The 15,353-nt window shown below is 60.9% G+C and overlaps 1 protein-coding gene across 4 annotated transcripts in view; it reads right to left on the reverse strand.

Moving 5' to 3' along the window:
• The window catches only part of SYNJ2 (synaptojanin 2), a 91,771-nt gene that overhangs the window by 19,093 nt on the left and 57,325 nt on the right, over positions 1-15,353 (reverse strand). For all 4 annotated transcript variants that reach the window (XM_051855211.2, XM_008263731.4, XM_070073332.1 and 1 more), the window contains exons 8-18: positions 14,530-14,702; positions 12,131-12,212; positions 11,450-11,599; positions 11,196-11,361; positions 9,539-9,730; positions 7,173-7,254; positions 6,481-6,621; positions 4,655-4,847; positions 3,726-3,884; positions 1,789-1,945; positions 849-966 (exon numbers count right to left, since the gene is read on the reverse strand). In XM_051855211.2, coding sequence (XP_051711171.2) covers positions 849-966; positions 1,789-1,945; positions 3,726-3,884; positions 4,655-4,847; positions 6,481-6,621; positions 7,173-7,254; positions 9,539-9,730; positions 11,196-11,361; positions 11,450-11,599; positions 12,131-12,212; positions 14,530-14,702 — 1,613 coding nt within the window. The remainder of the gene's footprint in view (positions 1-848; positions 967-1,788; positions 1,946-3,725; positions 3,885-4,654; positions 4,848-6,480; positions 6,622-7,172; positions 7,255-9,538; positions 9,731-11,195; positions 11,362-11,449; positions 11,600-12,130; positions 12,213-14,529; positions 14,703-15,353) is intronic.

Below are 15,353 nucleotides of genomic sequence, written 5' to 3' on the forward strand. Positions count from 1 at the left end.
AGCATGGCCTCTTCTGTTTTGTTCCAGTGCCAGGAAGGGGGCCTGGCCGTGAGGCCCCTCAGTAAATGCTGGTTGGATGAAGGTTTCTAAACACACTCATGGAACTAGCACACCTGAAGGCCGCCCGCCTGGAGAGCTCCTGGGATTCACGTGTAGGTCTGTGTTGGCGACACAGGTGTCTAGAGTTTACCAGTGCCTAAAGGTCTAGTGTCCCTGAGTGACCGTCCCTTTCCTAACTTCCTTCCTTGTAGGAGTTGAAATCGACATCAGAGTTTTGGTAGCAGCCGCGGGAAGACTGTACCCTCACATGGGCCCCTGGGCCGTGTGCTTCGAGATGGCCTATGGCATGGTTCTCCCTGGCACCCACTGTGAGCTGAGGGACCACGGCCCTCCCTTGGCCTGCTGCTTCCTGTCCACCCCCAGTGTGTGATGGCCACAGCCAGGCCAACGGCTCAGGGCACTACAAGGCCCTGAAATCAAGGTTTAAAAAACCCTATGGTGCTTACAGTAACAAAATGTGCACCAGTAGGTGAACAGGTAAATTCTGTGACCATATCTGGTGGAACCAGATCCATATCAACACAACTGCGTCTGAAAGTGTTAAGTAACAGAGGCCAATTGTGCAATGACGCCGTGTAAGCAAACGTAAAAGCCACAAAACTCCGTAGGCTGTTTGTGTGGAATGCTCACAAATGATGCCACTTACGACAGACAGCTCACAGCCATTCCTCCTTGGTGCTGGGCACACGGATATCGGCTTTCTATGTTCCAGTGTGTATTTTACACACACACACACACACACACACACACGAGGACGGGGACAGCACATGGCTTCCCCAGGACCCTACCTGTGGTCAGACGCTTGCAGCTCCGCGCGGCCGTAGTACCTGAGGACGCCGGGGGACCAGGTGTGCCTGACCTTGGTACTGCTGTCCAGGTCACTGTCCAGGAGGTTCAGTTCTCCAGCTACCCCCAGGAGCCCGTTGGAGAGACGCACACACAACAAAATCTCATCAGCAACACAGCGCGATGGGAGCCGGTCACGGTCGAGATCCGCACCCAGACCACCGCACGGCTCAGCCGCACCCACGTGGCCACCTGGAGCTGGGAACCTGGCCTGGCCACTTTGGGGCCTGGAGCCCTCGCACGCAGCTAATTCAGGGCCATGGCCATCCTCCCCAGGGGCCTGGCTGTGGGCCTGGGCCACACGTGGCCACTGCCCGGCTCCCACCTCCAGGGACCCCAGGCGTGACGGGGCAACCCTGCGTCTCAGTGCCCTAGGCCGTCTTTTCTCTGCGCAGACGTGGCCTGGCTTTGGATCTCAGCAGACCTCTGTCCTAAGTGTACTCTTTAACGGATTACCTTCTAGGTCCTGAACCTATAAAACACTCGGCTCCCTACACCACGCCCACTTCTGCGGCTCGCTCAGTTTCCCAGTCAGTGTGCAAGAGCTTTAGGGGGTGAGAGCTGGGCTGAGCACGGTGGACCCCGGGGGCGCGGGGCAGGCAGGAGCAGCCCTGTGACAGGTCCCTCCTCTTCCCCGCCAGGACGCAGGGCAGGGGTGGGGACCTGGACAGGCCCCTTTGTGGGGCACGGTCTCCAGGGAGAGGCCATGGCGGGGCTCCCCCGGAGCACAGCGCCAAGGCGGAGGAGCCCCCGTCGCGGATGACTGTCTTCTGGGGGCAGCAGGAAGAGGGCGTTTCTTACTACGTTAGAGCTCTGGGCTGCAGGGAAGAGAGGCGAGAGTCCCCCTCCCACCCGCGGCTGCCTGGCGCGCACGCACCCCACCTGTTTTATCCGTAGGGTGCTTCTTCCTCCACCACAGCACCCTGTCCGTCCAGGCCGGGGTGCGGCACTTGTCACTCGTGTCGTACGCGGCGGAGCCCACGTCGTACTTGTAGGTGGGGCCAAAAGTGATGGCTCCTTCGTGGAAGTCTTTGAAGATCTGGGGGGAGTGCAGGTTCTTAACTGCTCGTTTGATAGCGGCGTAAGACAGTTTTACAGAACAAGACTTAGCGAAACGGGGACCCAGGGACGTTTCTGTCTTGTTTGTCTTTTAAATTTTAGCTCCCACATAGAAAGGACAATATGCGGTATTTGTCTTTCTGAGTCTGGCTTATTTCACTGTAGTTTTAATCATCTGTGATTATTTTAAAATTTACTGTATATGGCTTTAAAAAAGTTGTTGACTAATATTGTGAATTAAAAACATGTTATTTTAAAAAATAGTAAGTAAAATATGAAGTTAAAAAAAAATCTAGTGGGAGGGAAAGAGGCTACAGAGCCACATGTGGAACCAAGAAATACAAATCCACAGGCACATTCCAAAGCCCCCTCGGCCGAACGAGCACCAGCGTCTGTGTTACAGCTGCAACTACGTGGGCAATGGGAGGGATGCGTTCCTCCGATGAGCCAGAGCGGGGCCTCTGCTCACCCCCCGCAGGCACGCTCCCCCCCCAGCTCTGCGCAGCGGCACTCAGCGAGAGGTGCAGGCGCAGGCCTGGCCCCCACCTGCCAAGGCCTAACTCCTCGCCCTGCCCTGACACACCGAGTGCGCGGAAGGAAAGCTGTGCTCCTGTGTTTAGTCTGGGTCAGCCTCGGTGCCGGGAGCCCTGGAACGCCTGCGCCCACGTGCTCTGGGTGCGGCAGCAGCAGGCCAGGGGGAAGGAAGGCCTGTGCAGGGCCGTGTGGCGGGGGCCCTTGTCCGTCCTGTCCATCGGCCAGCCCTCACGACCCAGGCCTGGCAGCGGCTGCCGTGGGAAGGCAGAGAAAACCTCGGAAGACACCCAGTCCTGCTTCTGGAGACACCGTAACTTCCTGCCCCACACGTTTACCCGGCCCCATTCTAGAAGGCCTCAGAACTTAGACGTGGTCCCCTCACCCCAGGCCGGCCAGCCAGGAAGCCGAGGCACCAGCGGGAGCCAGCAGGACAGGGTAATGAAGGTGCTGGCAGGACCTGGGGGATCCGAGGCCAGATCCTGTAGGTCCTGTAGGTGATGTTTTCTGCTCATGTCAGGCTTGGACAGAGAACACCACACCTCAGCCACACATGGGAAACACGAGCTCTGAACGAAAAGCCTGGACGGAATCATGGGCCCTGTGTACTGGTTGTGTGGCCTTGACTTCATCCTCAGTTTCTTGGTCTATAAAATGGGTGCATTACTAATTTGCAGGGCAGTCTTGCGGACTGTGTGTACAAGCTGGGTGGTAAAGTACACCAGAACTTGTTCTAACTGGAGTTTTGAGTGACAAGAGAGAGCAAGAGAGAGAGAGACAGACAGAGAGATTGGCAAGATAAAGGATTTCATGCAGACTCCAAAGAGCCCTGAAGCAGTTCTCTGTATCTGAAGCCCAGGCGTCTCCGCAGAGCCTGGCACACGGGTACGAGGCAGCTGTCTGGTGCACGTGGCCGTGTGCACAGCCAGTGACTGCAGGGAGGTCACCCTGACTCAGATGGAACACGGCTGCTCACTCACTGAGCTGGAGCGACCGAGGGTGCACCTGTCTGCAGCCCCCTCCGATCACCGGAGCCACGCCCGGGGCTGTCAGGCAGGCGGCTGCTGGGGGCTCCTACCCCGTGCACTCCCACACGGACCCTGACCCTGAAAGGGGAGGCAGCGCAGGCGTGGGCAGATGCCCCCGAGCCTCTCACTTCCCGTGCCACACACGTCTTCTTCGTGGCAGCCACTCGGGAACCGAGCCTGCCGAACGTGACGCCCACTTACTTTCCCACTTGATTTCTGCAGCTGCAGCTGATCAAACTCCAGAAGCTTCTTCCAGTCTTGGCGCTTCACGAAATAGAAGACTTCCTCGTACGTGAGATCGATGCGGTAGTTGAAGTCGCCACACCAGAACACGTAGTCGTGAGAAAACACGCTCCTGCCCTAAGGAGCCGGGAGAACCATATGTCACCGCGGTCCGCCGTGTGGGGCGGGCGGGGGAGGGCAGGGGACGAGGACGCAGCCCGCCGCCGCCCTGGGAAGCAGGGCCTGCGAGCTCACGCGTGGTTTTCAGAAGCAGCTCGGAAACGAGGGAACTCACGCAGGCCGCACAGCGTGCACTCGGCCGCCACGAGCTCGGAACCCGCATCTGCCTGCCTCTGCCTCTGTGGCGAGGCCAGCCGAGGCCCGTCCTCCCTTCAGGGGACAGCCGGGGCCCATGCCCACCAGGCTCAAGGGGAGTGGGGCTGCAGACAGAGGACATCCAAGTCCAGGTTTGGGAAGAAAATCTGCCTGCCGCAGCAGGACAACCTCTGGCTCGCCACTAGAGGGCAGCACGAAGCGCACGACTGGCGCTGCCCTCTGGACAGGGGTTTTCCCAGCCACAAGGGCGCGTGTGTGCGTGTGCATGTGCCTGTGCATACGTGTGTGCGTGCGTGTGCGTGTGTGCGGTGAGCAGGGTGTTCTTACCGCTAGGGCAACCTGGGCTTCTCTCCCATCCCCTCCATTTGAATTAGAAAATGGGGAAACGCACCTAAGACGTCGAGGGAGGTAAGGACGCCCAGGAGGAGGACAGCGGGGAGGGGCTGAGAGGGTGCAGGGCGGGGTCCCCGGGCACCCTCCTCCCTCGGCACTGTGCCTCCGCGGCTGGCCCCTCCACACCCGGCCACAGCCGCAGCTCCCACGGAGGCCTGGCGCCCACGCGGGGTGCTCACCGTGGGGAAGCAGAGCTTCTGGGTGATCTCCCTGTAGTCCTCGTTCCGCTCCTTCACCTGCGACTGCCCGGCCGTCAGGTGGCTGCAGACGAAGCAGAAGCTGGTGCTGTGGAACTGGAAGCGGATGCCCACGGCGCCTTTGTTGCCCGCCTTGCCCCCCATGCCGGTCTTCACCGTGTCGATGGCCACATCCCTGCAACACAGGAACCCCACTTCCCTGTGGCGGTACGCAGACCAAGGCCATGCCGAGCTCACCCAGAACCGCTGGTCCAGTGTCTGCTCCGTCGCTCTTCAGCCACACGGTCAGGAGGCCACCCCTCGCGCTGCCGGAGCCACCCTCTGGGGTCTACAGCACCTGCCCACGTGCTCACAGGGGCACCCCACGAGGCTGAAGACATATCCCTGCACCTGTCACCTGTGTTCACACCAGCAGCGGCAGGATGAATGTCACGGTCCCCCCCCCACCCCCTGCACCTCAGTGCACAGGAGGGACCACCCAGCAATGAGCCCATTTCAAGCACTTGGGACTGTGCTGGGCCCGGCAGGGGGTCAGGCTGGCTTTCACACAATGCAGACCCCTGCCACGTTAAAGCGCAGCTTAGGACACGCACTTACGACGCGGGGGTGCAGGTCCCCGCACAACCAGGCTACAAGTCGCCATTGCAACAACACTTCCAGACCGTGCCATGCAACAAGGCCTATAGCTGCACCTGCTCCCTGGTAGGCGTGGTCGAGGCCGAGAGCTTGCCGGGGGGGTGCGAGTGAGACAAGGCTGTGGGTGGGGGAAGCTGAGGACATGGCTCCCGGGACCGCAGGTTGGGCCTGGGGATCCCAGAACTCTTCCTATCGCTCCTGTCCTGCAGCTCAGCCCAACCCTTCACCCCAGTCCTGACCCCTCCTGGCCGTGGGCATGGCCTCGATACTCTCCCAAAGTCACAGAAGAGGGTGACACACACAGCACAGTCCTGCTCCTCCCACTACGCTGAGGGCTCGGCCACGTCTGATCCCACCTGACTCCGGGCGAAGCTTGGCCCAGCCTGGGATCAGCAACGACAAAGTCTGGAGACCAGACAGGAGCGGCGTGTGCTCTTGCAGCACCTCCCTCTCTCTCTCTCCCTCCCTCTCCCTCCCTCCTTCCCTCCCTCCCTCCTTCCCTCTCCCTCTCTCTTTCCCTCCCTCCCTCCTTCCCTCTCCCTCTCTCCCCCTCTCCCTTCCTTCCTCCTTCCCTCTCCCTCTCTCTCCCTCTCCCTCCTTCTCCCTCCTGTCTCTCTCTCTCTCCCTCTCCCTGTCTCTCTCTCTCTCCCTCTCCCTCCCTCTCTCTCTCTCTCTCTCCCTGTCCCTGTCCCTCTCCCTCTCCCAGCTCCAAAAGGAAACCCACTGCCTGCAGGTTCCCAGTTCAGACACTCACAAAGCTGACACTTGGGAGAGACAGTAAGCGATGACATAATTTCTACTTAGACTTTTTCCAGCAACAAAAGAAGTCGCCTTTCCCGGTGAGTTACTCAGCTCGTAGTCAGAGATTTCCTGCCAGTACAATTCCAGCGAGAAGCCAGCCCCCTCCCTTGCCCAGGACTGAGCTCGGCTGATGGTGACCTGGTGACACTCTTGCTAAGAGTGCAGCTTCCTGAGCCAAGAGATGCCCATTGTGGCTTTCTAATTCCCAGACAATGCTCTATTCAGCCTAGTTCTTCCTGGGGTTTTTTGCTCCATTTATTCAAATAATGGCAGGTCCTGGTTCCTGCTTGGGGGAGGAGGAAGTCAGAATAAGAACACAAAGACCAACGACCCCTCAGGTCCCCAGATGTTCGTGAAGGAAATGCACTTACCTGATGAACGGGACATGGTATGGACGCACAAAGATGTACAGACAGACGCCCACCAGCTGTGCCGAGGTCAGGAGAATGTACCTATGAGCGCGCGAGATGGCTTTCTGAAGCTGCTCACCCCACATCTTCCTGTTGGTGGTACTAGAAGTGGAGACAGGAGCAGGTGCCATGGGTGTGCCAGCCCCCACCTGCCAGCCCCTCCAACCCCCGTGTCATTCCCTGCTTGCACCCCAGTGTGCATGAGTCTTCATGCTGCCACCAAATGATCTAGGTATTTCTGGTTGTGTCTTGCACATCCCAGGAGTCCCCTCCTCAACCCATGAACCCTACACGGGTCCTTCACATAAAAGCTCTACAGGGTCAGCTTTACTTATTTGCATCAATGGCTCTCTGAACTACAGCTGGGCCAGTTTGGGGGGGATATCTGGTGATGTCATCCCAAGTTAATGCTACTCCACTGGCTTTGAGTCTTTCCTCTGCTTTGTCATCATCTTTGCCCCATTGCTCTCAGTCCAGCACCTGCCTGAGGCACCCCCTCCCCCACTGCTCCCAGCCCAGCACCTAGCTCCCAGCACCCCCACTGCTCCCACCCAGCACCTAGCTCACAGCACCCCCACTGCTCCCACCCAGCACCTAGCTCGAGCACTCCCATTGCTCCCACCCAGCACCTAGCTCACAGCACCCACAGTCACCTGGCATTGACGATGTTGCCAGCACTGAGCTCCACCATCTCTTCAAAGCCCACGGCATAGATATCGGCTGGGCTGCTGTCGTCTGGGGAACGTGGCAGGGCATGGGAGAGATCAGAAGAGCCCTGTCCTGCAGTCCTGGGTCACGAGGACCGCCTCTCCCTCCTCTGAGCCACGCTGTCCACTGCCTGAGTCCACTCAACCTGGCCACTTGTGGGCAACAGCCACTTGGGCCTCCCTCCCCCAGTCGGCACCACTGTGCCTGTTGCCCACGCTGTGTCCGTCCTGAGGCACAGCACAGCTCTCTGTGTCCATCCTGGGGCATGTCATGGCCCTCTCTGAACCCATTCCTTCCTCAGCAAAAGGGATGGCCAGCACCACTCACAGACACCGTGGCTGAGACGCCCACCCCACCACACAATCACAGGGCAACTCCTCACTCCCGCGTCTCCAGGGACCCATGTCCCCAGCCAGGCCCTCAGCGGCCTGGGGCTGTGCCTGCTCATGCTTAGCTGGCGCCTCCCGAGTGCTCACAGGGCCGGGCAAGGACGTGGTTGCATCGAGGGGCCCGACGTGGAGAAAAGCCCAGCCCACGGGGGCTGCCACTGCTTCTTGGGGCCAGTTCAGCAGGATCTGCTCCCCAGACGGTGGAAGTAAGCAAAGCACGGGGACCCTGCAGCTGCTTCCCTCCAGGCTGTCTGTGTTCCCGCGAACAGGGAGGTGGGGGGTACACAGGATCCCCACAGCCACTCCCTGAGCATCCCCTGCCACGTCCTGTGGCGCTCGGGCACCTGAGCCTCGAGCCCGGACGTGAGGCTGCTGCTGCAGAAGCGAGACACCTCCCGCCCAGGGCCGGGCAGGCCCTCTGCCTCCCCTCCCCTCCACCTCCGCAGGTGCACAGGACACCCTGGAACTCATAGCTGAACTTGCTTCCAAGGAGCAGCGGCCGGCCTCCTGTCCATGGTCTGTGAGGGCTTCTCCTTCCTCTCCTCGCCTGCGGGTTCCCAGAGCCCCTAAGGCCCATCCCAAGGGAGTCCCCAGCAGCAAGAAGCACAGCCAGCTCGCTTTGGCCATCACCCTTCCCTGCAGGCAGCACAGTGGAGTCACGGTGCCCGGCCACAGAGCCACAGCAGCCAGCTGCACCACAGGCCGCTCCGGGGCCGCTCCAGCAGGCCCTGGTCGCACCACGCACGTGGTCAGTGCAGGCCACCCCGACACAAGAATCCCAGGGGCTCTCAAGCGTGGACTCTGCCACCCGGGGCTCTGGGCACTGCCTGGGCAGCCGAGCAGGATGTTCCAGAGCGGGGCCTCTGCAGGTGGGGACCACAGGCCCTCACCCCCAGGCACAGACCCCGTCACGAGCCTGTGCCTGTGCCTGAGCCCACAGACGGGACACGGCTTGGCCCTGAGCAAACGCTGACCGGGAAACACCACTCACTGTTTACCCGGAGCTCCCGGGCCCCTGCACAGGGCCTTGCCCGGTGCTTCTGTAAGACAAGTTGAGGCGTCCCATTAGAAATGGTCCTATCCCTAAGAGGCACACCTGTGCTTCGCTGGTGACTTACAGCAGATGACTTAATGGAGATTGAGCAACCCTAAACCTGAAGTGTTCGGGGCCAAAGCGTTTTGGGTTTCTGTTTTGATTTTGCAATTTTTGCACAATATCCTGCAATACCTTGGGGGGGGCGGGGGGGGGGCCCAAGGCTAAACGGGAAATTCTTCTGGGGTCTCAGGGACAGCTTAACCACACGGCCTGAAGGTGGTTATTACAGTGTTTAGCGCGCTTGCGTCTTCCCTGGGGCCCAGCACGCGAGGCCAGGCATGGAATTTCCCGCTTGCGGCCCCGTCGGCACTGGGGGAGCTTTGGATGTGGGAGCGTCCCTGATTGTGCGTGTTCAGATCGGGGATGCCCAGCCTGCTGCCGTGGTCAGCACTCACGTCCCTCACGGGCCTGCAGTGACATGACTTCCGCCTGGCACACCAAGGCCCTCCCCCACCCCCCGTCCCCCCTGCCCCCCAAGCAAAGGCCACACGAGCTCCGTGCACGGGGAGGAAAGAGCAGCTCGCCCTCCCAACACCGTGGGAGACAAAATCCCGGCCCAGCTGCCCGTGAGCGTGAGTGTGAGCCCTGGATAGCAGCAGTCACGGCTCAAGCTCTTGGGTCCCCGCCACCTACATGGAGACCTGCACGGAGTTCTGGGCTCCTGGCTTTAGTCTGGACCGGCCCTGGCTCGTAAAGGCATTTGGGGCGTGAACCATGGGTGTCGGTTTCTCCCTCTGCCTCTCACATAAAATGAAAACGAAATGAACCAGAAACGCGAGCCCAGGCTGATGCTTCAGGCTCGGTGGAACCTGCGCTCGATCCTCACCGGGGGCCTCGGCCGCTCCCAGGAGCCCGGGCGAGTCAAGTAGCCAGGCTGCCAGCTCCGCGGTGCCCAGCAGGTTGCTCCGGAACTGCTTCCCTCCGTTCACGTTCCAGGTCCCCACGGCGACCTGGACCCGTTTGAAGTTTGTGAATTCCGACTGCCGCTCTGTCATGGCTTTCAGAATCCTGGGTGTCACTGTGAAGAGGCAGAAAGAGGCATGAGGTGTTGGGGGGAGGCCTGCCGGCCAGAGACAGCGATTCAGGCCCCCATGATGGCCTCAAACGCACTCCTGGGAAGAGGACAAAGGCCAAGCACCCCAACCAGCGCCCTTCCCCACGCCACGTCTGCAACCAGAGCCTGAGAACACACGGCCCGAGACGCCCCCGGCTGAGCCGCATGGAGGCCCCACGGGAGAAGGCGGCACAGGGGGCCCCGCAAGGGGCCGCATCAGAAACACCAGACACCAGACACGAGGGTCACTTCTTACCACCCACCCCTGCCCCCTTGCCGGAAGGGTTGTTTGCTTCGGCAAACTGAAGGCTTGAGAAACACATGGCCGTGACCCCGTCCACCGGCTGGCCAGCCAGCGCGCCTCCAGCGTCAGGCCCTGTGCTGTCTCCCTGGCACTGAGAGAGACTACGCCCTGCTCACTCAGAGCCAACGCCATTCCCAGCATCCCCCTGGCCAGGAGAGCCCCAGCAGGAGCTCCCGGGAGGGAACAATGCGAGGACAGAGGGCTAGGAAGCTGTTCTAAACAGGAGCCCACGCAGTCTTCAAAAACGCCCAGAATTCCCAAAACCAGACGTCTAGGCTCTTAGAAGGAAAATGCCGGTCTCCCTCGTTTTCCATCAGACCTTTAACGTTCGCAGGCTCCAGGGTGCCAGGCGTCACTCAGTACCTCCCTGGCAAGCCCCTGGCTGGAGGCGCCCTCATCCCTGGGGAGGTGACCGTGACAGTGCCCCTGCCTCCTCCTCTGTCTGCAGGGCGTCGGGAGCCAGAGCAGAGAGGCAGGAGGCCCACCCCGCGGGAAACACCACTGACCCGTGCCCGTCCAGGGACGAAGCTTCTGGGCGGCAGGGCGCCACTCTGCGGAGTGAGGTGGCTTCGGGAGACAGGGACCCTGTTGGTCAGCACGGGCTCTCACGGAGATGGCCCCACCCCCGCCCTCCTTCAGTGCGGACAGCGCAAGGCAGGAAGGCAGGAGTGAGCTGCTGCTCTGGGCTGAGCGTTCCTGCGTCCACGGCTTCCACGCTCATGCATCCAAGCAGCCAGCCGTGGGCAGAAAACACAAGAGAAGCCTGCACCTGTCCCGAGCGTGCAGACGTGTGCGGGCCGTTACTCCCTCAACAACACCGAATTCAACTATCTACACAGCTACGTAACGCCAGGTGTTACAGGTAGCCCAGAGACGATGCAGGGAACAGCAGAGCACGCGCTTGTACACGAGGGACCGGCGCGGTCTCCATGATGGGGTGCAGGGGATGCTGTCCTGGAACCATCCCCCGCGGGGACTGAGGGTTAACTGAGAGCTGTCAGGTCACCCGGCTGGACCACGAGGCCACAGGCCAGAGGCCCGGAACCCCTGGGGGCACCTGCCCCGGCTGTGCCGGGTGACACGGGGCGAGTGGGGCTGGCGGGCGAGCAGAGCAGGGCCCCTTACTGAGGAGGGCCGTGTTGTCCAGGAGCATTCTCCCCTTGTCCGCCGACTCCTCGCCGCAGGCGTCCCCGACCAGCAGCAGCCGGATGGCCTCCTGCCTCACCCCGTCGAAGAAGCTGGACTGGATGGTGCGTGACATGGACCGGGCCCCATCCTTGAACTTCCCCACCTGCGTGAGCCCCAGCGAGGGCGTGAGAGCGGTTCCGTGCTCCCGTCCCCGCCCCTGCCCCCGCCCCTGCCCCCACCCCTGCCCCTACCTTGGCCTTGCCCTCCAGGGCCCTGCTGCCAGTGAACACCTTGCTCAGGCTGTGCCCGTTCAGAGACCACATGGCTTTGAAAGCCTCCGCGAAGCGGTCAACGATGGGTTTGGAGTTCAGCCCCAGACTCTTGAGCTGCAGGTGGAGGACCTGGGCGGGAGGAGGGGCCGGTCTCATCACCTCTGCCCCGAAGGCTGCACTGGAGCCGCAGCCTCCCGTGAGCTCCCTGCCGGCTGACTGCGGTGCTTGGCCGGCGGCTGCTGTGGCGGCAGGCACGGCCGCTCCTGCAGCGGGGCAAGCGGCTCCCCCACCTTCACCCACACCTTCCACTCAGCCCTCCTCGCATCCACAGCTGAGCCCCACCGGCGGGCCCACAGGGCTGGACGGCTGCCTGGGAGGTCAGCAGGACACGTGCGGATCTCCCCCAGCGGCGTCAAACCCAGCCTCGCGGTGCCCATCGGCAGAGCAGCCTTGGTGACCACCACACAGGACCATGGCTTCGCAGGGCCCCACGCCTGGATGCTGTCCAAACAGCGAGTGAGAAGGTGCGCCCGTGCCAGGGGGGGCCCGGGGCCCGCGCTCTCTCCCGACGCCCGCGCTCTCTCCCGACGCCCCAGCGCCTCCCCGCCTGCAGGCCCAGGCCCAGCACAGGTGGCCCGGGAGGCCGCGGCGGGGACAGACCTCCAGCGCGATGAAGCTCTGCACGATGTTGGTTCGGTCCAGGCAGTCCAGACAGTTCATCCGCAAAGTACCTTTCTGGAAACTTCAGACAAGAACAAGTGCACACAGTTATGGGCCGTGCTCAGAGGGGTAGTGCCTGCCCATTCCCAGAGACACCTGTTCTGGCCGAAAACCCTCCCCACCTGCAGCCAGGCAGGACCCCGGCCCACAGCCCGAGGGGTCACCGGCACGGCTGGAGTGGCAGGTGAACCTCAGACGCCGCTCTTGGGAGCAGCTCACCCCCAAACCCCTGCACACACAGCCGGTCACTGTGCATTGATCAAGTTGCACAAACACCAAATTAGCAAGTGTTGGACCACAGCTCCTAGAGGAAACAGGGGTTTAGGTTCCTGTGGGTCTCTGCTCACGACACGACTGACCACGGCCTATTTAACATGTGTTTCTGTTAAAGACACCATATCAAGGGGCCAGTACTATGGCGAAGAGGATTAAGCCACCATGTCGGAGGGCCTGTTTTAGTTCTGGCAGCTCTGCTCCCGATCCAGCTCCCTGCCAACACCCCTGGGAAAGCAGTGGAAGGAGGCCCGAGTACGTGGGCCCCTGCCACCATGTGGGAGACCCGGATGTAGTCCTGGCTCTTGACTTCAGCGTGGCCCAGCCCCAGTCATCACGGCCATGTGGGAGTGAACCAGCAGATGGGAGATCTCTCTCTCCCTCTGCCATTCAAATAAATACATTTAAAAAAAAGACACCTTGTTGAAGACACTCAGACCCATTCTGACTTCGAAACGGGCTGCCTGGGATGGAACTTGTGGTTGGTCATGGACTCCCAGAGGTATGATTTCCCCTTCTTGTGCGTGGAAATGCTAGCGGTAACTCGGCACCCGCGTGGCGAGTGATCTACAGGAGACACAGAACCCTGACAACGCGGCGCAAGTAAGGGAAAGGCCTCCCGTTGACAGTGTGAGCGCTCGGCGAGGGGCCAGACCCTGCCTGGGGACGAGAGCCTCGGGCGACTCAGACTTCTCACACTCTGCACGCGTCTGTGAATGACCCGGAACGTGCTACCCTGAGCGTCTGTGAATGACCTGGTACGTGCTGCTCTGAGTACTGGTTTGAGGGGGAGCAATCCGGTTTAGCGAGGAGGTGAATTCACACAGATGGAATAATGAGGCTCGACTGTGTGTGGCTGGAGGAACCTGGACTCCACTCCCCCACTCTGCACAGCACGCCCACAGCCCCGATCGCTCGGTAGCCCGGGTCTATACCAGCCATGCTCGCCACAGTGCGGGTACAGTGCTGTTACAGGGTCTTTGGGCTCCACATTTCAGCACAGTCCCTTATTACTGCATTTCTTTTTAAAGGTTTATTTATTTGAAAGGCAGAGTTTCAAAGCGAGAGAGAGAGAGGTCTTCCATCTGCTGGTTCACTCCCCAAATGGTCCCGAAGACTGGGGCTAGGCTAGGCTGAAGCCAGGAGCCAGGAGCTTCTTCAGGGTCTTCCACATAGATACAGGGGCCCAAGGACTTAGGCCATCCTCCGCTGCTTTCCCAGCTGCATTAGCAGGGAGCTGGATTGGAGGTGGAACAGCTGGGACTCAAACTGGTGGCCATATGGGATGCCAGCGCTGTAGACGGTGACTTAACCCACTAAGCCACACCACCAGTTTTCTCTATTTTCAAAAAAATTATTTATTTGAAAGGCAGAGCTACTGAGAGAGAGAGAGAGAGAGAGAGAGAGAGAGAGAGAGAGAGAGAGAGAATCTTCCATCTGCTGGTTCACCACCACCCAAATGGCCAGAATGTCCAGGACTGGGCTGGGCCAGGCTAAAGCCAGGAGCCTGGAACTCCATCCAGGTCTCCCACATGGGTGTGGGAGACGCCCTTAAAAACCCGGAGCCAAACAAAGACTGCACGCTGGGCTCTCTCAGCTCTCAGCCGCCTGCCTGGCCTGCCAGGTGTGCTCTCTCCATTTAACCACGTCACCTCCCTTTCACCCAGTCTGAGTGACTGGGCACTCTCTCTCTGTCCCTTCCACCCTGACGGATGCCCTGTCCCCAGTAAAACCTTGCTACCTTGCTCTCTGTCTCACGCCTGAATTCTTCCTTGGGTGAAGACAAGAACCCCCGACTTGGCATCACAGGCAGCAGCTCGACCTGCTGCAACAACACTGGCCCCCAGTACACTGCTTTAACAGAGTCCCTTTATTTGTACATTCCTTTTACCAGAAAGCCATGCTCTACCGTCTGTTGGGACCATTCAAAAGCACACTCTGCAGATTCGGGAGGGCAGAAGGCTGGGCCCCAGGACACTGATAACTCCGAGCCTACATCTCACGAAGCTGCGAACGCGGCAGGGCTGCCACAGCCCACTGCTCGCCGGGCCGGAGGCGAGACTCACCGTGGACTCGCGTGCTTGCCCTTGGTGAACACGTCCAAGTCCTCCCAGTGCAGCTGCAGCTGCGGCCGCAGCAGGGTCTCCAACTTCTCTAGCTTCCCGCCTTTGGCAAACTGATGCAAGTCAAAATTGATCATAGGCGTGTCGCTGGCGTGGCAGGAAGCCCAGAGCAACTTCTGGAAACGGAAAGGGAACGGGCGTGAGGGGCTCAAAGGTCAATCCCCATCCATGGTGCACACTGGGGCTCGGCGGGCACGCTCTCGGGGGACCAGGCAGGAAGGACCCTGACCCAGGAAGGCCCTGGGGGGGGGGGGCGCGAAAGCCACAGAGAGCATCTTGCCTGTAGATGGCCCCCTGTGGGCAACAGAGGCCGGGGCAGGGGTGGCTCCCTGGGGACATCGCACTTCTGCACGGCTCTCAGTGGGCACAGGCGAGGGAGGGGCCCAGTGCCCCAGCCCTCAGGGACAGCGGCCCACAGCTACAGAGCTCATAATCCAGCTGCTGTTGCCCTGGTGACCACCACAGCTTCAGGTGTCCGAGCGTCCAGTGCCCAATGGGACGGGCAGCCCAGTGAAACTTCGGGATGGGGGGCCGGGGGTCAGCCTGGTTCTGGTCCCTCCCAGGAGCGGGGTGAAGGTGGGGACGCACTGGGGCGCTCAGCCGGGACAGCTCCCGCTCGTGCCAGGCTTTCCCGGCCCAGAACCTCCTTGCTGTGCTCACCAAAGCAGCCCAGCCAAGGCCAGGGTGGCACCTCCCCAGGCCACCTGGCCCAGGGCCTTGGATCAGCCTGGGCCAGCATCTGTCCAGCAGAGGGTGACGGACTCTGG

This window comes from Oryctolagus cuniculus, chromosome 5 (genome assembly GCF_964237555.1).
Source record: "Oryctolagus cuniculus chromosome 5, mOryCun1.1, whole genome shotgun sequence".
Taxonomy (NCBI): domain Eukaryota; kingdom Metazoa; phylum Chordata; class Mammalia; order Lagomorpha; family Leporidae; genus Oryctolagus; species Oryctolagus cuniculus.